The sequence below is a fragment of the Nomascus leucogenys genome, chromosome 24 (genome assembly GCF_006542625.1).
Source record: "Nomascus leucogenys isolate Asia chromosome 24, Asia_NLE_v1, whole genome shotgun sequence".
NCBI classification, from domain to species: Eukaryota; Metazoa; Chordata; class Mammalia; order Primates; family Hylobatidae; genus Nomascus; species Nomascus leucogenys.
Window position 1 is genome coordinate 19,560,011 of NC_044404.1, and position 19,481 is coordinate 19,579,491.

At 48.0% G+C, this 19,481-nt stretch overlaps 1 protein-coding gene and 2 non-coding genes across 4 annotated transcripts; all 3 read right to left on the reverse strand.

Annotated features, from left to right (window-relative positions):
• Positions 1-7,992: 7,992 nt before the first annotated feature.
• LOC115833096 lies at positions 7,993-8,094 on the reverse strand. The gene has a single exon (XR_004028545.1). It is a non-coding gene; the product is annotated as a U6 spliceosomal RNA (small nuclear RNA).
• A 3,168-nt stretch (positions 8,095-11,262) lies between these two features.
• On the reverse strand, positions 11,263-19,469 carry LOC100591666 (aflatoxin B1 aldehyde reductase member 2). Of its 2 annotated transcripts, XM_030805425.1 has the most exons (7): positions 19,109-19,469; positions 15,744-15,931; positions 15,446-15,550; positions 14,609-14,705; positions 14,299-14,398; positions 13,316-13,445; positions 11,263-11,683 (listed from the first exon to the last, which is right to left on the reverse strand). In XM_030805425.1, exons 1-7 carry the CDS (start codon positions 19,404-19,406, stop codon positions 11,522-11,524), a joined length of 1,080 nt encoding a protein of 359 aa, XP_030661285.1. In that variant the 5' UTR covers positions 19,407-19,469; the 3' UTR covers positions 11,263-11,521. The 2 variants fall into 2 exon arrangements, with proteins under 2 accessions (XP_030661285.1, XP_030661286.1); XM_030805426.1 differs by lacking the exon at positions 15,446-15,550.
• On the reverse strand, positions 12,378-12,482 carry LOC115833081. The gene has a single exon (XR_004028532.1). It is a non-coding gene; the product is annotated as a U6 spliceosomal RNA (small nuclear RNA).
• Positions 19,470-19,481: the final 12 nt, after the last annotated feature.

The following is a 19,481-nucleotide window of genomic DNA, read 5'->3' on the forward strand; positions in this document are numbered from 1 at the left end:
TTACAAGGAAATCACTCTAGGCATCTGTTAAAAATGCAGATTCTGGCCGAGCGCGGTGGCTCACCCCTGTAATCCCAGCACTTTGGGAGCCTGAGGCAGGTGGTTCACGAGGTCAAGAGATTGAGATCATCCTGGCCAACACGGTGAAACCCTGTCTCAAAAAAAAAAAAAGTGTAAACCAGGGAATCCTGTGTTGATAAGCTCGCAAGTTTGGCTTTGATAAAGCAAGAATTTAAATTACAGGGTTCACTTGTATTCATGGTTCCAAGCGTGTTACAGTTAGCTGTGATATACATCTCAGGTAATGAGTAATTAATCATACTCAAGAATCAAAGTTGGCAAATAACTAACTTATAAAAATAATTTTACTTTGGGAGGCTGAGGCAGGCAGATCACGAGGTCAGGAGATTGAGACCATCCTGGCTAACAAGGTGAAACCCCGTCTCCACTAAAAATACAAAAAAATTAGCCGGGCATGGTGGCGGGTGCCTGTAGTCCCAGCTACTCGGGAGGCTGAGGCAGGAGAATGGCATGAACCCGGGGGGGCGGAGCTTGCAGTGAGCGGAGATTGCGCCACTGCACTCCAGCCTGGGCGACAGAGTGAGACTCCTTCTCAAAAATAAATAAATAAATAAATAATAATAATAATAATAATTTTAGCTGAGGTAGGAGGATAGCTTGAGTCCAGGAGTTCAAATCTAGCCTGGGTGACAGAGCAGAACCCCGTTTCTAAAAATATAATCATAATACAAATTAATTAACACAAAAATACAAATAACTTTAAAGATATAAGATTGTCCCTATGGTAACATCCCTTTCATTCCTTGGCATTGTGATATGCTTTTCTGAAAGCTGTTTTTGAGTACAGTGGACACTTCAGGATATGTGTATATCCAGTAAAAGACAGCCTCTGTTACATGTGCTGAGGTAGGAACAAAAGGTTATGAACTACAGAGCTATCCTGAGAGAGGCCAGAGTAAAGCATCTTAAAATTAGTTCCCAGCTCAGCACAGTGGTTCATGCCTGCCCAACACTTTGGGAGGCCAAGGTGGGAGGATCACTTAAGCTCAGGAGTTTGGGATCAGCCTGGGCAACATATGGAGACCGCATCTCTACAAAAATAAAAGAAAAATTAGCATTTCTCTGGTCCTGGCTACTTGGGAGGCTGAGTTGGGAGATCGCTGGGGCCTGGGAGGTTGAGTCTGCAGTGAGCTGTGATTGTGCCACCGCATTGCAGCCTGAGTGACAAGAGTGAGACTCAGTGTCAAAACAAAACAAAACTTTGAGATGATGGACACTTGCATAGGAAAAAAAAATTAGTTCTCACTTACCAGGAGGAAACAATTAAATACAAAGAAGCCAAGGATTCCCATTTAATACATACTCACCATGTGTATTTTAGTCATGGAACTCAGCCCTCTGGTAGTAGACATTACCTCATGGATATACAAAGCATTTTCTGATACTCCCAGGTGCCACCTTGGTGTGGCACTCAAACCAGTCTAACGCTGCAGGGAGAAACCACATTATAGGATAACACATGTTGCATGATCCTGTTTTGGGGTGTGTTTACATGTATTCCCTAAGAGGTCTGGAACAATACACACTAAACTAGTCATGGGAGTTTTTCCTGGAGAATGAGATTGGGAGAGAAGAGGGATGAGGGTGAGGACCTCCTTTTTACTTTATATACTTCTGGATTTGGATTTCTTATTTATGGTGGACATATATTAATTTTGTACTCTAAAAAATAAATTTGGCTGGGCATGTTGGCTCATGTCTTTAATCCCAGCACTTTGGAAGTCCAAGGCAAGAGGATCACTTAAGCCCAGGAGCTCAAGACCAATATAGGCACCATGGTGAGACCTTGTCTGTACAGAAATATTTAAAAATTAGCCGGGCATGGTGGAGTGCCTGTTGTCCTAGCTACTCTGTGAGCCATGATCCTGTCACTGTATTCCAGCCCAGGCAATGGAACAAGACTCTGTTTCAAAAAACAAAACAAAACAAAACAAAAATCATAATAGTACATTTAAAAAAAAAAAATACATTAGGCCGGGCGCGGTGGCTCACACTTGTAATCCCAGCACTTTGGGAGGCCGAGGCGGGCAGATCACGAGGTCAGGAGATCGAGACCACGGCGAAACCCCGTCTCTACTAAAAATACAAAAAAAATTGCCAAGCGTGGTGGCGGGCACCTGTAGTCCCAGCTACTCGGAGAGGCTGAGGCAGGAGAATGGCGTGAACCCGGGAGGTGGAGCTTGCAGTGAGCTGAGATTGCGCCACTGCACTCCAGCCTGGGCGACAGAGCGAGACTCCGTCTCAAAAAAAAAAAAAAAAAAAAAAAAAAAAAAAAAAAAAAAAATACATTATTTAAATCCAGGCACCAAACACTTTGGGATGCTGAGGTGGGAGGACTGCTTGAGCCCACGAGTTTGAGACCAGCCTGGGCAACATAGGGAGACCCTGTCTCTGCAAAAAAAACACAAAAATTAGCTGAGTGTGGTGGTGTGCTGTAGTCTCAACTACTCGGGAGGCTGAGGTGGGAGGACTGCTTGAGCCTAGGAGGTTGAGGCTGCAGTGAGCCATGACGGTGCCATTGTACTTCAGTCTGGGGGACAGAGCAAGACCCTGTCTTTAAAAAACAAAAATAAATACAATTGGCCAGGCGTGGTGGCTCACGCCTGTAATCCCAGCACTTTAGGAGGCTGAGGCGGGTGGTTCACCTGAGATCAGGAGTTTAAGACCAGCCTGACCAACATGGAGAAATCCCATCTCTACTAAAAATACAAAACTAGCGGGGTGTAGTGGCACATGCCTGTCATCCCAGCTACTCAGGAGGCTGAGGCAGGAGAATTTCTTGAACCTGGGAGGCAGAGGTTGCGGTGAGCTGAGATCGTGCCATTGCACTCCAGCCTGGGCAACGAGAGCAAAACTCTGCCTCAAAAAATAAAAAATAAAGAAAGAAGTAAATAAATAAAAATAAAAATAAATACAATAAATAAAGAGACTTTCAATACCTACAGTAAGAGGTCAAGGAAAGCTGAGCCTGAGGATAATCATCAGAGTAGCCGGAGCTCCAATAAGGTTAAACTCCCAAGCAAGGCAGTGTGCCTAAGCCAAAGGCCAGGCCCTAGTTGAGAAATAATGGGACCATGACAAATGGGATGGGGATATCTGGTCAATGCCCCTAAAGAATTTGAAATCCCAGGTACTCCCGAACCCTCTGAACCTGCAGAAATGATCTTCCATCCAGCACTCCTCTCCTCCTTTTAGACACTGCAGAGGCTTGTCCCTGGCAGGACTGCAGGATTTCTCCTTCCCCTCAGAATCTGCTCTTACCCCTCTCCTGGCCACTAGATTTATATAGGGTTAACTCACCACATAACCCAGTGGGGGACATATTGGGCCTAATAAAGGAGGAAAAGGACTATACACCAAAAAAGCTGCAAGAACTAGCCAAGCAGGTGGTGGCAGGAGCTGGGAGAGTACCAAACGACTGGATTCTGAGGGTGCCTGATCAAGAGGACCAAGTTGTAAGATTGGGCCGGATATGGTGGCTCATGCTATAATCTCAACACTTTTAAGAGACTGAGGCAGGAGGATCACTTGAGGATAGGAATTGGAGACCAGCTTGGTCAACACAGTGAGATCCTGTCTCTACAAAAAGTAAAAATAAAAAAATTAGCAGGGTGTGTTGGCACATGCCTATAGTCCCAGCTACTTGGTAGGCTGAGGTGGGAGGATTGCTTGATCCCAGGAGTCTAAGGCTGCAGTGAGCCATGATCATACCACTGCACTCCAGCCTGGGTGACAGTGCAAGACCCTGTTTCAAAAAAAAAAAAAAAAAAAATCCAAGATTAGATAAGGGAGAGTATTGAATTTTTTTTTTTTTTTTTGAGATGAGGTCTCACTCTGTTGCCCAGGCTGGAGTGCAGTGATGTGATCTTAGCTCACTGCAACCTCCGCCTTCTGGGTGCAAGCGATTCTCCTGCCTCAGCCTCCCAAGTAGCTGGGACTACAGGTGCGTGCCACCATGCCCAGCTAATTTTTGTATTTTTAGTAGAGACGGGGTTTCACCACGTCAGTCAGGCTGGTCTCGAACTCCTGACCTCAAATGATCCACCCTCCTTGGTCTCCCAAAGTGCTAGGATTATAGGCATGAGCCACCACGCCTGGCCTAACTTATTATTATCATTATTTTTTTAAATTTTGAGATGGAATTTCACTCTTGTTGCCCAGGCTGGAGTGCAATGGCGTGATCTCAGCTCACTGCAACTCTGCCTCCTGGGTTCAAGTGATTCTCCTGCCTCAGCCTCCCAAGTAGCTGGAATTACATGCGCCTGCCACAATGCACAGCTAATTTTTTTTTTTTTTTTTGTATTTTTAGTAGAGACGGGATTTCACCATGTCGGCCAGGCTGGTCTTGAACTTCTGACCTCAGGTAATCCACCCGCCTCAGCCTCCCAAAGTGCTGGGATTACAGACGTGAGCTACTGCGCCCGGCCTCATGAGCTTTGTTTTACATATTGGCTCTTAACTGTGTAGACAAGCAGACAGTAACACCTCATCTTTCTAGACACCATTAAGATCTCATTGCAAGAATTTGGAATAAGATGATTTTCATGAACTAGTTAATTGCTCAAATGTATTTTCAAGAAATTCCAACACTCCCAACCTAACAGTGTAATGTAGTATTCATTATATTGTGCATTTTTTGGTATCACTTCTGTTTTGCTTGTGCTTTTGTCTTCATAACTAGACTACAAGTTTTTGTGATTGAGTGCAAGGATTCTCTATGCTTTCCAGTTAAATGTATGTGATTGCTTGATAATGAAATACAATAGTGTCTTTTGTACTTTATCTGATTACACAGTAGAAAGGAAAAGAAAGCTAAGGTATTCTTCATATCTTCAGGCAGACATTAAATTGCATTTACTGCCTCCTGTCACTTGGGATTTAAAAAAAATTGCATTTACTCTTCAACTCCTGACCCCATTTTTTTTTTTTTTTTTTTTTTGGAAACAGAGTCTTGCTCTGTCAAGAAGGCTGGAGTGTGGTGGCTCAATCTCCGCTCTCTGTAACCTCTGCCTCCTGGGTTCAGGCAGTTCTTATACTTCAGTCTTCCAAGTAGCTGGGATTACAGGCGCATGCTACCACGCCCAGCTAATTTTTTTGTATTTTTAGTAGAGACAGGGTTTCACTATGTTGGCCAGGCTGGTCTCGAACTCCTGGCCTCAAGTGATCTGTCTGCCTCGGCCTCCCAAAGTGCTGATCCCAGCACAGGTGTGAGCCACCACACCCAGCTTCCTCTGACTCTTTTTTTATTTTCAGAAAAAAAACACCTAAATCAGGAACCGTGCCCTCTCAAACACATCTCTTTTGTGGCCATTGTCAGTATCTAGAATAATGACTATAGAACCTCTCTTACAATTACTTTGACTCAGAATAACATTCAGTTTATATGGAAACCTTCAATGTTACAGGGTCTTAGAGATCATCTGAACTTTTTTTTTCCACAGATGAGAGAACAGACACAGAAATTCTCATTTTCGGCCGGGTGCGGTGTCTTAGGCCTGTAATCCCAACACTTTGGGAGGTTGAGGCGGGCGGATCACGAGGTCAGGAGATCGAGACTATCCTGGCTAACACAGTGAAACCCCTTTTCTACTAAAAATACAAAAAATTAGCCAGGCGTGGTGGCATGTGCCTTTAGTCTCAGCTACTCAGGAGGCTGAGGCAGGAGAATCGCTTGAACACAGGAGGTGGAGGTTGCAATGAGCCGAGATTGCGCCACTGCCTGGGCGACAGAGCAAGACTCAGTCTCAAAAAAAAAAAAAAATTATTTTCTTTTCATAAAATAGTACCTCACATGTATGTAGAGCTTCCTGGTTTCTAGTGTGCTCTAAAACTTTTCTTATTCTCTCTCCTTTTAGTCTCACACTACCCTGGTAGGTGGTCAAGGCAGTGTTATTATTCCTATTTTACAGATAAGGAAATACTCTCTGGTTAGAGGCTTGAGCTCTATCCCAGGTCTTGAGACCCTAATCCCAGTGTAGTTTGTCACTAGCCCAGCTGTTATTTTATTTTGAGACGGAGTCTCCCTCTGTCACCCAGGCTGGGGTGCAATGGCATGATCTTGGCTCACTGCAACCTCCACCTCCCAGGTTCAAGCAATTCTCCTGCCTTGGCCTCCTGAGTAACTGGGATTATAGGCGCCCGCCACCAGGCCTGGCTAATTTTTGTATTTTTAGTGGAGTCAGGGTTTCACCATGTTGGCCAGGCTGGTCTTGAAATCCTGACCTCAAGTGATCCACCTGCCTCAGTCTCACAAAGCGTTGGGATTACAGGCATGAGTCACCACGTCCAGCCTCAGCTGTTATTCTTGAACCCTACTTACTGAAAGGTATTTTATTTCACTTGTAAATTCAGTTCAGAGTCACTGGGTTGGAATGGTTTCTATGCTGGGTCCTGAGACCTAGGAATATGGGTATTCCTTGCTCATTAGAGATAATTTGCTCTCTGAAATCTTGAAGTTTCTTTACTTTCCTGCCTTCATCATGCTCAAAATACTCAGCATCTCAATGCCACCCAGTTCCAGAGCAACCAGTCCCCGCCTTGTATTTCTTCCCATCTTTCAGTTGCGTGCCCAGAAGGATAGCTGCTTCACAGAATGGGGACCTACTTATAACATTCTATACACACTCAGCATGACATGGGGGAATATAGTACTCACCTTCCTTGTTTCACTAGGTAATTGTTGCCCATTAAAATATCTGTTACATCAGTGAGAGTCAAACTGCCAATCTCTATTATTAGGAAGAAAACATATTCCATCCAGTCTCTTTTTTTCTTCATTGCGTATTTACAAAATACTTTTCTGGTGTTCTGTGGGGTTGCATACACGTACACCTAGGAAAGCAGGATGTCAGTGTGTACAAGAGTCCTGACAATGGATCCTTTCTTTACCCAGATGGTTTTTGAGCAGTGGTCATTGGGAGACCCTCTGGCCTCTGTACTTGGTTCAGATGCAGACCAGTGGGCGCTCATTTTCTCATTCTTGGCTTATGTTTGGTGCATTTAAGGGCAGTTTGAAGGTTATAACAGAGCTTACCTTTCAGTGGAACCATAGTTCTCAAAACAGATTAAGAAGTGCCAGGTCATTTCCTCTACTTCCTTCTGGATGGGGAAAGTATAAGAGCATCCCTTTAATTCTTTCCTTTATTCTTTAGATCCCATTTACTGCTACATCCTGGTGAAATCATTCATTTTCCCTCTGTCTCAGAATCAGGTGAATAAGATTTTTGCCGGGATGGGTGAGCCATCTCTGGACTAATAGCTGGATTAAGATATTTCCATATCAATTCTGCTTAGACTCTGTTCTTGGGAGAAGAGGTACAGAGCAAATATTTTAAGTATGTGCTTAGACAAAAAAGCATTCAGGAATCTCTGGTTTATGGGAGTAAATGATCTATTCTTCAGAACAAAAATCTTTGGGAGATTATTGGGACCTATTTGTGTCTCTTTCCCTGAATTAAATAATAATAATACTGAGACTGGCTTCCAGATTTTTTAAGTGATCATTTGAGTGGTGGCAATACAGGTGATTAAAAAAAAAATCAAATAAAAAAATATGGGAAATGTTGGCCGGGTGCGGTGGTTCACGCCTGTAATCTCAGCACTTCGGGAGGCCGAGGCAGGCAGACCCCCTGAGATCAGGAGTTTGACACCAGCCTGACCAATATGGTGAGAGAACAGACTCACAGCAATTCTCATTTTCGCCTGGGTACGGTGGCTCTACTAACCCTGTCTCTACTAAAAATACAAAAATTAGCTGGGTGTGGGGGCAGGTGCCTATGGTCCCAGCTACTCGGGAGGCTGAGGCAGGAGAATCCCTTGAGCCCAGGAGGCGGAGACTGCAGTGAGCCTAGATCACGCCACTGCACTCCAGCTTGGGTGACAGAGTGAGCCTCCATCTTGAAAAACAACACAAAAAATAGGGAATATTTCATGAATTTGCACGTCATCTTTGCACAGGGGCCATGCCAACCTTTTCTGTATTCTAATTTTAGATATGTGCTGCTGAAGCGAGCATAGGTGATTTTTTAAAATTAATTTTTATATTAAATTAAATTTATTTATTTATTTATTTATTTGAGACAGGCTCTCACTCTGTCGCCCAGGCTGGAGTGCAGTGTCGTGATCTTGGCTCACTGCACCCTGGACCTCCCGGGCTCAAGCCATTCTCCTACCTTAGCCTCCTGAATAGCTGGGACTATAAGCGTTCGCCACCATGCCCAGCTAATTTTTGTATTTTTTTGTAGAGACTGGGTTTCGCCATGTTGCCGAGGCTAGTCTTGAACCCTGAGCTCAAGCAATCAGCCTGCCTTGGCCTCCCAAAGTGCTAGGATTTCAGGCGTGAGCCACTGCACGCAGCCTATTTTATTTTTTTTTGTCCCTGTTATGGAGACAGGTGACTTTTTTTTTTTTTTTTTTTGAGACAGAGTGTGCCACCATGCCTGGCTAATTTTTGTGTTTTTAGTAGAGATGCGGTTTCACCATGTTGGCCAGGCTGGTCTTGAACTCCTGACCTCAGGTGATCTGCCCGTCTCGGCCTCCCAAAGTGCTGGGATTACAGAGGTGAGACACTGCGCCTGGCCTCATTTCTTCTAGATATACCTAGGGAGTGAAATTTCTGGGTCATATAAATACTTAATCTTTTGAAAAACTGCCAGAATGTTTTCCAAAATGGTTGCACTGTTTTACAGTCTCAATGGCAGAGTCCTAAGTCTCCAATTTCTCCAAACCCTCAACACTTGTTATTTTCTGTATTTTATTGACTCTGATGATCCTAGTGCTTAGCAGATTTGAAGGGGTTTTGATTTGCTTTTCCCTGATAAGTACCGATTTTGAGCAGCTTTCCATGTCGTTACTGACCACCTATAACCTCTGGAAAAAGGTCTATTCCAATAATTTGCCCATTGTTTAATTGGGATTTTTTTTTTTTTTTTTTTGAGGCAGGGTCTTGCTCGGTTGCCCAGGCTGGAGTGCAATGGTCTGATCTTGGCTCACTGCAGCCTCTACCTCCTGGGCCCAAGAGATCCTCCCACCTCTGCCTCTCGATTGGCTGGGACCACAGGTGCCCGCCACCATACCCGACTAATTATTTTGGTATTTTTTATAGAGACAGGGTTTTGCCATGTTGCCCAAGCTGGTCTTGAACTCCTGGGCTTAAGTGATCCGTCCGCCTGGCCTCCCAAAGTGCTGGGATTACAGGCGTGAGCCAGTGCACCCAGGTGGGTTTTCTTTTATTAAGCTGTAAGAGTCCTGTATCTATTTTAGCTACAAGATCCTTAACAGATATGTGATTTGCAAAATACTATCCCATTCTGTGGGTTGTCTTTTCACTTTCTTGATAGTGTTCCCTGAAGCACAAACACTTTAAACTTTGATGGCGTTGACTTTTTCTTTTGCCACGTGTGCTTTTGGTGTCAACATCTAAGAAACTGCTGCCTAATCCAAAGTCACACTTAAGTATTTTCTCCTAAGAGTTTTATAGTTTACCTTATACATTTAGATGGTGATTCGTTTGAGTTAATTTTTTGTTTATGGTATGGGGAAGGGGTCCAACTTCACTCTTTCACAGGAGGACATCTGGATGTTGGTGAAGATGATTCTTTTCCCTATTGAACAGTCCCTATTGAGTTGTCATTCAACTCTAAAATCAGTATTTATTTCTGGACTCTCAGTTCTGTTCAGTTGCTCTATTCTTATGCCAGAACCGTTGTCTTTATTACTGTAGCTTTGTAGTTAAGTTTTGAAATCAGAAAGTGTGAGTCCTCCAACTATGTGTTTTTCAAGACTGTTTTGGTTCTCCTGGGTCCCTTGAATTTCCATATGAGCTTTAGGATTAGTTTGTCAATTTCAGTATTAAGAAAAAGTCAGCTGGGAGTAATAGGAATTATATCAAATCTTTTGATCAATAAGAAGGATTTTTTTTTTTTTTTTTGAGATGGGGTCTGTGTCACCCAGGCTAGAGTGTAATGGCATGATAGCCCACTGCAACCTCTGTTTCCGGGGCCCAGGCGATCCTCCCACCTCAGCCTCCAGAGTAGCTGGGACCACAGGTATGTGCCACCACACGCAGATTAATTTTTTGTATTTTTGGTAGAGACGGGGTTTCACCATGTTGCCCAGGCTGGTCTCAAACTCTTGAGCTCAAGTGATCTGCCTGCCTTGGGCTCTCAACGTGCTGGGATTATAGCCATAAGCCACTGTGCCAGCCTTGGATTTTATCTTTTCAAGCAACTTATTAGTGTGGTTTGTTGTGCAAAGATAACTGATACACCACTCCACATGGGTGAGCATCTGTTTTGTTATGGGTAAAGAGAAAAGATGGTGACAACGTAGGGAGATCTCTGCTCCACAAAAAAAAAATAAAAATGAAAACTTCTTGGGAGGCTGAGGTGGGAGGATCCCTTGAGCCCCAGAGGTCAAAATTGCCGTGAGCAGTGATCATGCCACTGTACTCTGGTCTAGGTGACAGAGCGAGAGCCTGTCTCAAGAACAAATAATAAATATAAATGAAACAGTAAATTTCCAGGTTGGGCCTCTTTCATCGCTTCAAGAAGCTGCTCCAAGTGCTGCCTGCTGCCCTGCCCATGGCTGGAGGGATTTTGCTGCACTGGGAATGCAGCAGGTTCGGCAAACACTGAACCGAAGATTCTTCTTCTCAGCCTTGGTGCCTCCTGTTTGGAGTAGGGGTTTCCAAGGGAAATGAGGACCTTGGTTGCCTATGTCCCCTATGTCCCCATGCCAAATAGGCCCAGAGCCAAGGCTGAGAACCTTATGGGTGAAAAGACAAGAGGCTTTAGTTAAGACAAGAGGAGGCTAAGATTGAGAGCTTCAAGATGTTCCACAGATCCTGGGAAGTGTTCTTCTTCTTGGTAGTGACTCTAATGGTAGTTTCTTTGTCCCAGTTGTTTCATTCCTAAGAATGTATTGAGGCAATTCTGAATTAGAGAAAATGTACTGCAGGTGTATGACCCTCTTTTCTATTGTGTGTAGAAGAGTGAGAGGCACCTCAATGTTGAGAGGTCAGGTGGGTATTCAGACCAGGAGCCCGAGGAGACCCTGGGAGGGCAGTGTGCTTCTGAGACCCTCCTACTACCTCTGCCCTCTGAAGACTCCAGCCTATGGTTCTGCCCTTTCTCAGTCCCCAGGTAGGATGGGAAACAAGGTGTCAACAGCAGAGAAAACAAGTTTTTGGGGTTCACTCAAGACCTGGGCTACAGTCAGGTCAAGTGCCTGCTTTATTCAACAGGAAGTGCTCAAGTGGGACTCACTCCCACCTTTCACAGTATAAAGTGAACAGGGAGCAAGGCAGGAAGCTAGAAAAATAATGCATGGATCTAGACAATTCAGAAAGACCCTTCTAAGTCAGCTTAAGGCCAAGACTGGTCAGCGTGAGAGAACAAAAGAGGTGACAGAAAAGCCTTGGGCAGCCTGAGCCACGATGGGCCTAGCGGAAGTAGTTGGGACATTCGTGAGCAACCAAATGCCAGGCTTGATTAAAGGCATCCACGACAGCTGGCTCCAGAGGCCCGTCCTCCATTGCTGCCAAGTTCTGCTCCAGCTGCTCCAGGCTGGACATGCCCAGGATGACCGCGTCCCCGTGGGCACCCTGCAAGGGAGACGGCCAGACTTCAACCCTCTTCTGCTGCACAGCGACTTCACTCGCAGCCCTCCCAGCCACTTCCCTGCTGAGATTTGGGGTCTTTGTTTATATTTATATCCTGTATGTCCAGAAAGGACTTAAGGTGCCTTGGATAGCTGTACCCATGTGACTTGAAATCTGTATCCTTTCCCCTACTACCACACGACGCTTCCAGACAGACCTATATTCACAGCCCAGTTCTGCCCCCCAGCAGCTGTGTAAAAATGGCTAAGTTGGCTGGGCACAGTGGCTCATGCCTGTAATCCCAGCACTTTGGGAGGTCGAGGTGGGAAGAACACTTGAGCCAAAGTGTTCAAGACCAGCCTGGGCAACATAGAGAGACTCTGTCTCTACAAAAAACAACAAAACAAAATTAGCCAGGGGTGATGGTGCGTGCCTTATCCCAGCTACTAGGGAGGCTGAGGCAGAAGGATCACTTGAGCCCAGGAGGTTGCGGTTGCAGTGAGCTATGAGTGCGCTGCTGCTGTTCTACAGCCTGGGTGACAGAGTGAGACTCTGTCTCAAAAAAATAAAAAAGCAGGCTACGTTATTAAGCTTCTTTTGACATTCAATCCTTTTTTTTTTTCGAACAAAAATATTTTTCCTTGTGTTTTGTACACAAAAGAGGGTGGGAGGTAGTGCGGTGCAGTGGTGGCGGCGGAAAAATATGGAACGCTTCACAAATTTGTGTGTCATCCTTGCGCAGGGGCCATGCTAATCTTCTCTGTATCATTCCAGTTTTAGTGTATGTGCAGTCGATGCGGGCAAGACATTCAATCTTTTTCTCTATTTTCAGCATTGAAATGAGAAAACTTATGTAAAACACAGCTCCCACATACTGAACATCTAGCGGATATATGCCAGACACTATGCAACATGGAAGGCTGAAGCTGGAGATAAGTTTGTTGCTGTTATTTTCATTGTTGTTTGCTTGTTTTTTTAGACAGGGTCTTGCTTTGTCACCCAGGCTAAAGTGCAGTGGTGTGATCTCAGCTCACTGCAGCCTTGACCTCCCAGGCTCAAGCCATCTTCCCATCCCAGCCTCCAGAGTAGCTGGGAACATAGGAGCAAGCCATCACACCTGGCTAATGTTTTTGATTTGTTGTAGAGATAGGGTCCCATTTTCTTGCCCAGGCTAGACTCAAATGTTTAAGCTCAAGCAATCCTCCCATCTCGGCCTCCCAAAGTGCTGGATTACAGGTGTGGGCCATTGCCACCAGCCAGGAAATAAGTTTTAACCAGGAAGACATGAGGCATCAAGAGAGGGAAACCAAAAGGGTGAGATGGGTGGGTTTTAGTTAAACCTGTGTTTAAATGTCTGCCACTTTAATAGCTGGGTGAACCTCGGTTTCCTCATCAATAACACTGGGATAATCATACTCCATAAAGCCTAAGGAATAAGAAAATCCCTGTAATGAAGCCCTCACTACAAAGCCTCCACTGAGATACCATCAAAGACCAGTGGGAAGAGTGTTGATGAGAACTGGAAGAAAGAGAAATTTCAGAGGAATTGAGAAATCAAATGCTTTGGGCTTCACCTAAAGGTGATGCTGGTCGCCCTGGAAGGGAAGAAGCTGAGTGCCCAGGGTCACTGGTTACCTGCAGCTGTGAGTGGTGGTACATCCACCGGAGGGCAGCTGAGGTCATGCTGGGGGCGCTGGCGCCATATACGGCCTGCAAGGCCTTCTCCACCAACGCAATGGCCTCGAAGTGGTGCTCCTTCCAGAAGCTGTGCAGAGGGGACGGTAGCACAGGGGTCAGTACCATGGGGGTCACACTGGGAGCCACAACCAGCCATCCAGGACCACTGCCCCACCCCACACCCTGCAGCCCTGAAGGGCGGGTGTCCTCTCTAGTCATAGGTCTCCCACTTTGCTGGGCATCAGAACCACCCAGGATGCTGGGCCCCTTAGCAGAGACCTCAACGAATCTTTATTCCTGAGGACTCAGTAGCCCGCTCTGATTTTCCCCAGGGACATGAAGGCTGCTCAGATGGGGCAGGATTCCCTCCTGGGCTCTCTTTTTCCTTTTTGACACATGGTCTTACTCTGTTGCCTACACTGGAGTGCAGTGGCATGATTATGGCTCACTGCAGCCTCAACCTCTTAGGCTCAAGTAATCCTCCTGCCTCAGCCTCCCAAGTAGCTGGGCTACAGACAGGTGTGCACCACCACACCTGACCACTTTTTTGCATTTTTTTTTTTGTAGAGACCATGTTGCCCAGGCTGGTCTTGAACTCATGAGCTCAAGTAATCCTCCCACTTCGGTGTCTCAAAGTGCTGGGATTACAGGTGTGAGCCACCATGCCTGGCCCATCCTGGGCTCGCTTTTTCCTTCCCAGCAGGTGATTGCTCAGGAAAGAGCTACGACTTCAAGACCCCAACATCCAGGGATCCTCATTTCCCCCCAGAGGTCCCAAGACAACAAGAAAACCCACAGAGGGCTTGGGAATTCCTGAAGGAATGCAGGGGAGGAGATGCAAACAGCAAAGGAAGATCTTACCTCAGGAACAGCCCAGTACTTAATTCCACATAGAGTTGACCCCACCCCAGCCATCCTCACCAAGCCCACCCCCAGCTCACCGATTCCTGTAGGTCTCAGCCCAGCTATTCCCAAAGAAGCGGCCCATAGGCTGTTTCCCGTCCTTGTCCTCATACTTGTACTTGCCAGTCAGCAGGCCCCCTGCGGGAAGGCAGCAATCAGCCCCCGGGCCCCGAGTGCCCCAGAAGCTGCCAAATCCCTCAGGGCTCTGGTCTAGGGGAGGGGCAGGGACCCAGGAGGGGCTGAAGAACACAGCCCAGCCTCTTGTCAAACCCTCCCTGCTTCATAAATTCTGGGCTGGGCATCTGTGGGTCGGGAATAGGCTAAGACGGTCAGGAATGCTCCACGTACCAGCCAGAGGGTTGTAGGCATAGAACCTCAGTCCAAAGTGCCTGAGGCAGGGGAAGAGCTCCGTTTCCACCTGCCGGGTGGTGGCGTTGTACATGCCCTGCAGGGAAAGGGACCCCGGGGACAGGGTGGACATGTCAAGAGAAGGAACTATTGCCTTCCACTTTAAAAACTCTAAAGTAACACCAGCCCAGGACTTCAGCAATATTCTAACATCACTACTGTTAGTAGGGGATGGAGGGAGGGTGTTGGGCCCAAGGACAGAAAACTGAAGTGGAATGGTATCTTTTCACAAATATCTGGTGTATGAACTCCATGCTGGACACTGGTTACAACCACAAGCAGGTGTCACAAAATCCCTGCCTCCAGGAGATGTTTACTCAAGTTTAAAAAAATAGACAGGAAGGCAGTTAATTACAATAAAGTTAGGTTCTACGATCAAACAAGGAGCTGGAAAGTACGCGCTGAATGTATGAAGATGAGGTTTGGAGACTGGAGACTCCTGTGGGGCTGCCTAGAAAGGCTTCCAGAGGAGGAGACCTCCATGTAAGGCCCGAGTGCTTCTCCCAGGGAGGAGGGCAGGGGAAATGTGTTCCAGGCTGAAGTATGAAAGGAGGTGGGGAAGGAAGGGTCCAAGGTGCACAGTCAGGCAGGAAGCAGATGCCCAGTGGCCAGGCTGAGGAGCTTGAATGGCATCCTGAGGGTACATGGGAGCCATCTGCAGGCTTTCAGCAGGGGAGTGGCTGCTATGCAGAGGGCACAGGGGGCAGTCGGGGGCAAAGAGAGCCCAGGATGAGCAGGAGTCCTGGAGACCTTGGCCTCTGCAGCCCCGGCCCTCACCTGGTACACGGTGGGCAGGATCCAGCCATTGCTCTTGCAGAGGGTACAGATCTCGGCCACTTCCCAGCTAGCATAGTTGGAGAGGCCAAGCTCCATGAACTTGCCCTGCACAGGTGAGGCTCCAGTCAGAACGCAGTGCAGCCCAGACCAGGAAGGGGAGGCCAGGGTGGGGCCCCGGGGAATGGGGCTGGTTCCCTGCCCCACCCTGGGACTGCCCTGGTGTCTCTGCTCTCATGAGTAGGATCAGGATAAAGAAAGGAGCAGGAGCCCACCTTTGGAGCTCAGAGGGCCCCCTCACCTCCTGGTGCAGCTGGTGGCAGGCACGCAGCGTCTCTTCCACTGGGGTGCCGTGGTCAGGTGCGTGTAGGTAGAAGAGGTCCACTTGGGGACACTGCAGCCTCTTCAATGACGTCTCCAGCTGGGACCGGACACTGTCAGGCTTCAGTGATTTTCCATCCCAAGGGTTGGCCTTGGTGGCAATTTTCACTTGGAGAGAGAATGGAATGGTTAAGTGACCTATTAGAGCCATTTGTTAACCCTGTAACCCTAGCTAAATTACTAATATTCTCTTGGCCTCAATTGTATGATCTGTAAAATGGGGTTATAATAATCAAACTGTCCTCATTGGGAGGTCCTGGGGGTTAAATAATGTCATATATGTGAGTTCTCAATGTTCACCTATTATAATAACTATGACTAGTCACCAACCTGCTGGCTGTGCCAGGCCTTGCACTAGAGACTGAGTATGCAGAGATGAACTGAACACAATGGATCTCTGCCCTCCTGGAGCCCTAGAGGGTGATGGTACAATATGGTAAGCACAGGAGGGAAAGGCACACGGTGCCAAGGAGCCCAGATGAGATGCATGAAGCCAACTTGGAGACTCCAGGGAAGGCTTTCTCTAGGGGATCACCCCCAGAGTCCCAGCCAACAAGGAAGAGCAGGAAGTACATTCCAGAGCATGGGAACCCATGCAAAGTCAAAGAGGCAAAAAAAACAGTATGTGAGGCTCCAAACCTTCAAGTCTAAGTTATAAGAGCATAAATTCCGGAGCAAGGAGCAGTGGGACATAGGACAAGAGACAGGAACAGACCTCATCCCAAAAGTTGTTAAATACCATCCCACTGAATCTGAACTTGATCATTCCAGATTTTGTCAGGGTGTGAATCGGTCACCTGTGTTCACGCTTGGCTGCAGTATAGAGAAAGAAGTCAAGGGGGCAGGCCTGGAAGAATTTAGGAAAGCAAAGCAGCCACATGAATGTGGCCCAGTGGTAGAGATCAATTTGAGAGCTTAGAAGGCAAATTGAGCAGAATGTAATTATAATTCTCCCCTCCCCTTCCCGACTCACAGAAGCATGAGCATACATCCAAACACTGTAGGGACACATTGCTATGACAACAGTGTTCTGCATCCAAGCAGCTTGGAAATGAGTTAATTTTGCACTATTCTTTCCCCTATAAAGAACCCAGCTATTGGTCCAGATGTAGTGGCTCAAGTCTGTAAACCTAGTTTGGGAGTACTTTGGGAGGCTGAGTAGGGAGAATTACTTGAGCCAAAGAGTTTGAGATAATCCTGGACAATGTAGCAAGACCCTCCCTCTACAAAAATAAAAATTGAAAAAGAACCCCAGCTGGGCCAGGAAAGGTAGCTCATGCTTGTAATCCCAGCACTTTGGGAGGCTGAGGTGGGTGGATCACCTGAGGTCAGGAGTTCAAGACCAGCCTGGCCAACATGGTGAAACCCTGTCTCTACTAAAAATACAAAAATTAGCCAGGTGTGGTGGCACGTGCCTGTAACCTCAGCAACTTGGGAGGCTGAGGCAGGAGAATCACTTGAACCTGGGAGGCGGAAGTTGCAGTCTGAGTCCAAATTGTGCCATTGCACTCCAGCCTGGGCGACAGAGTGAGACTCTGTGTCAAAAAACAAAAAACAAAAAAAAGAACCCCAGCTGTCTGGATTGGTGGGTGGATGGATTCTGCACTTTCATACTTAGCAAAGTCAGCTCAGTAGCTCAGAGGGGTGTCATGAGATCAGTTGGGATACGGGAGAGAACAAGTTCCACAGCTTCTCATCTAGATTTTCTCCATTTCCCCACAACGCCCCAGGCATTCCTGGCATGAACTTTGCCTCAGGCCTGGCCTGAGGACTTTGGTCCAGTGAGCTCCTGGCCTCAAAGATGGAAGCAGGGAAGGGTTGGAGAAGAAAAACCAACTCAGGAACAAAATCTTCCTTATTAATAGTAGGTAACCTGGCCAGGCGTGGTGGCTTACACCTATAATCCCAGCACTTTGGGAGGCTGAAGTGGGCAGATCACTTGATGTCAGGAGTTGGAGACCAGCCTGGCCAATACGGTGAAACCCCATCTCTACTAAAAATACAAAAATTAGCTGGGCGTGGTGGTGTGCACCTGTAATCCCAGTTACTTGGGAGGCTGAGGCAGAGGTTGCAGTGAGCTGAGATGGTGCCATTGCACTCCACCCTGGGTGACAGAGCAAGATTCCGACTCAAATAATAATAACAACAACAACAACATGCAGCCAGGTGAACTAGAAAGAGCGTGGGCCTGAGATTCACATTCGCCCTCTTTTCCCCCCTGACCCCCCACGTGCTATGACTCTAAGGAGGACCCAGAGAGAACCTCTCCTCAGGGGTGGAGAGCAAGAGCCTCGGCATAGCCCAGTGGGTGAAGCATGGTAAGGGTAACAGCCCACATTCCCTGGGCCCTCACTGAGTGCCAGGCACCCTCCCAAGGGCTATCAAGGGCACCAGGCTCACGAGGGACAGTCCCCTCCATCCTCTGCTCAAGCCCCACCTGCCCATTGGCCTTCCTTTCACACATCACGCACATTGCATTTCCAAATCAAGTCTTTGCACAGACTCTAACACTCCTTTCTCTTGTTCTCCTCCAACCTACCATTGAGCCTTTAAGGCCGAGCTCCATCCAGCATTTGCTGAGCCTTCCCTAGTGCCTCTCCCTGGCCTGCAGCTCCCCAAAGTACTCTCTTCTGGGCTCTCCAGCAATCATTACTTCAGTCTTCCTCATTAGACTCTGAACTCCCTGTGGAGGGCTGGAGTCATCTTCCCTCCTATGGCACCATGTCAAAGCCTGGCATAGAGTGGATAGAAAGTCCCTACACCCTCACCCGTCCGCACTCCCTAACACTCCTACTTTCCCAGCCAGCCTTACGGCATCGCCACAGTTCTCCCTGAGAGAGGGAGAGGTACTGCCAGCTGCACAGGGCAAAGTCTAGTGGTTAAGAAAAGGCCAGGATGAGAAAAGGGTGCCTAGAGTGTGCATGGGTGATGATGGCAACGAAGGGGTAGAGAAAAGGGGGAAGAGTCTGGGTGGGGACCGGTTGTGGGCACCTGGCAGGTTTGGAGGCGGGGGCATCAATGGAGGTGGGAAGCGATGGGCCAGACCAGGCTGGGGGGAGACTCTCGCGCTGCAACTCCCTGGGGAAGGAGAGTGGGGGAAAGGAGTCAGGACAAAGCACTGTCTAGTTGTCCTGAGGTTCGCAGAGCTGCGGGGTGGACCTGGGGTGGGGGGCGAGGGACGAAGCCGTCGGTGCTGCCCGCGGCCGGGCCCGAGCGGGGTGGTGCACGGCTGGGGACGGGCTCAGCTCTGCACGACGCATGGGGAGAATCAGGGGCCACTGTTACCTCTACAGTCGCCGTGGCCCAGCCGGAGCCCCAGGCCGCCCAGGATGGTCTCGGACTGGCCGTCGCTGTACATGAAGGCCGTGTCCAGTTCGGTGTGGCCGCGCTCCAGAAAGGCGCGCACGGCCGCGGCGCTGGCGGGCGCGTCCATCCGGCGCCCCATCTCCATGGTGCCCAGCACCGAGGCGACCCGCGGTGGCGGTGGCCGGGACATGGCGAGCGCGCGGGCCTCGGGCAGCGGAGAGCGAAGCGCGCAGCGGGCAACGGCGCGGGAGACTACGCGTGACTCGGCGCTCAGCATAGCAGCGGCGCCTGCGCGTTGGGAGGTGGGGCCCACGCCGGGGCGGAGCGCGGAGGCAGCTGGGGGCGGGGACAC

Coding starts and splice junctions, on each gene's coding strand:
- LOC100591666 (XM_030805425.1), bottom strand. CDS start 19,406: ATGCTGAGCGCCGAGTCACGCGTAGTCTCCCGCGCCGTTGCCCGCTGC. Junction 15,932..19,108: donor GGGCCACGGCGACTGTAGAG/GTAACAGTGGCC, acceptor TCTCTCTCCAAG/TGAAAATTGCCACCAAGGCC. Junction 15,551..15,743: donor GCCACCAGCTGCACCAGGAG/GTGAGGGGGCCC, acceptor TCACCTGTGCAG/GGCAAGTTCATGGAGCTTGG.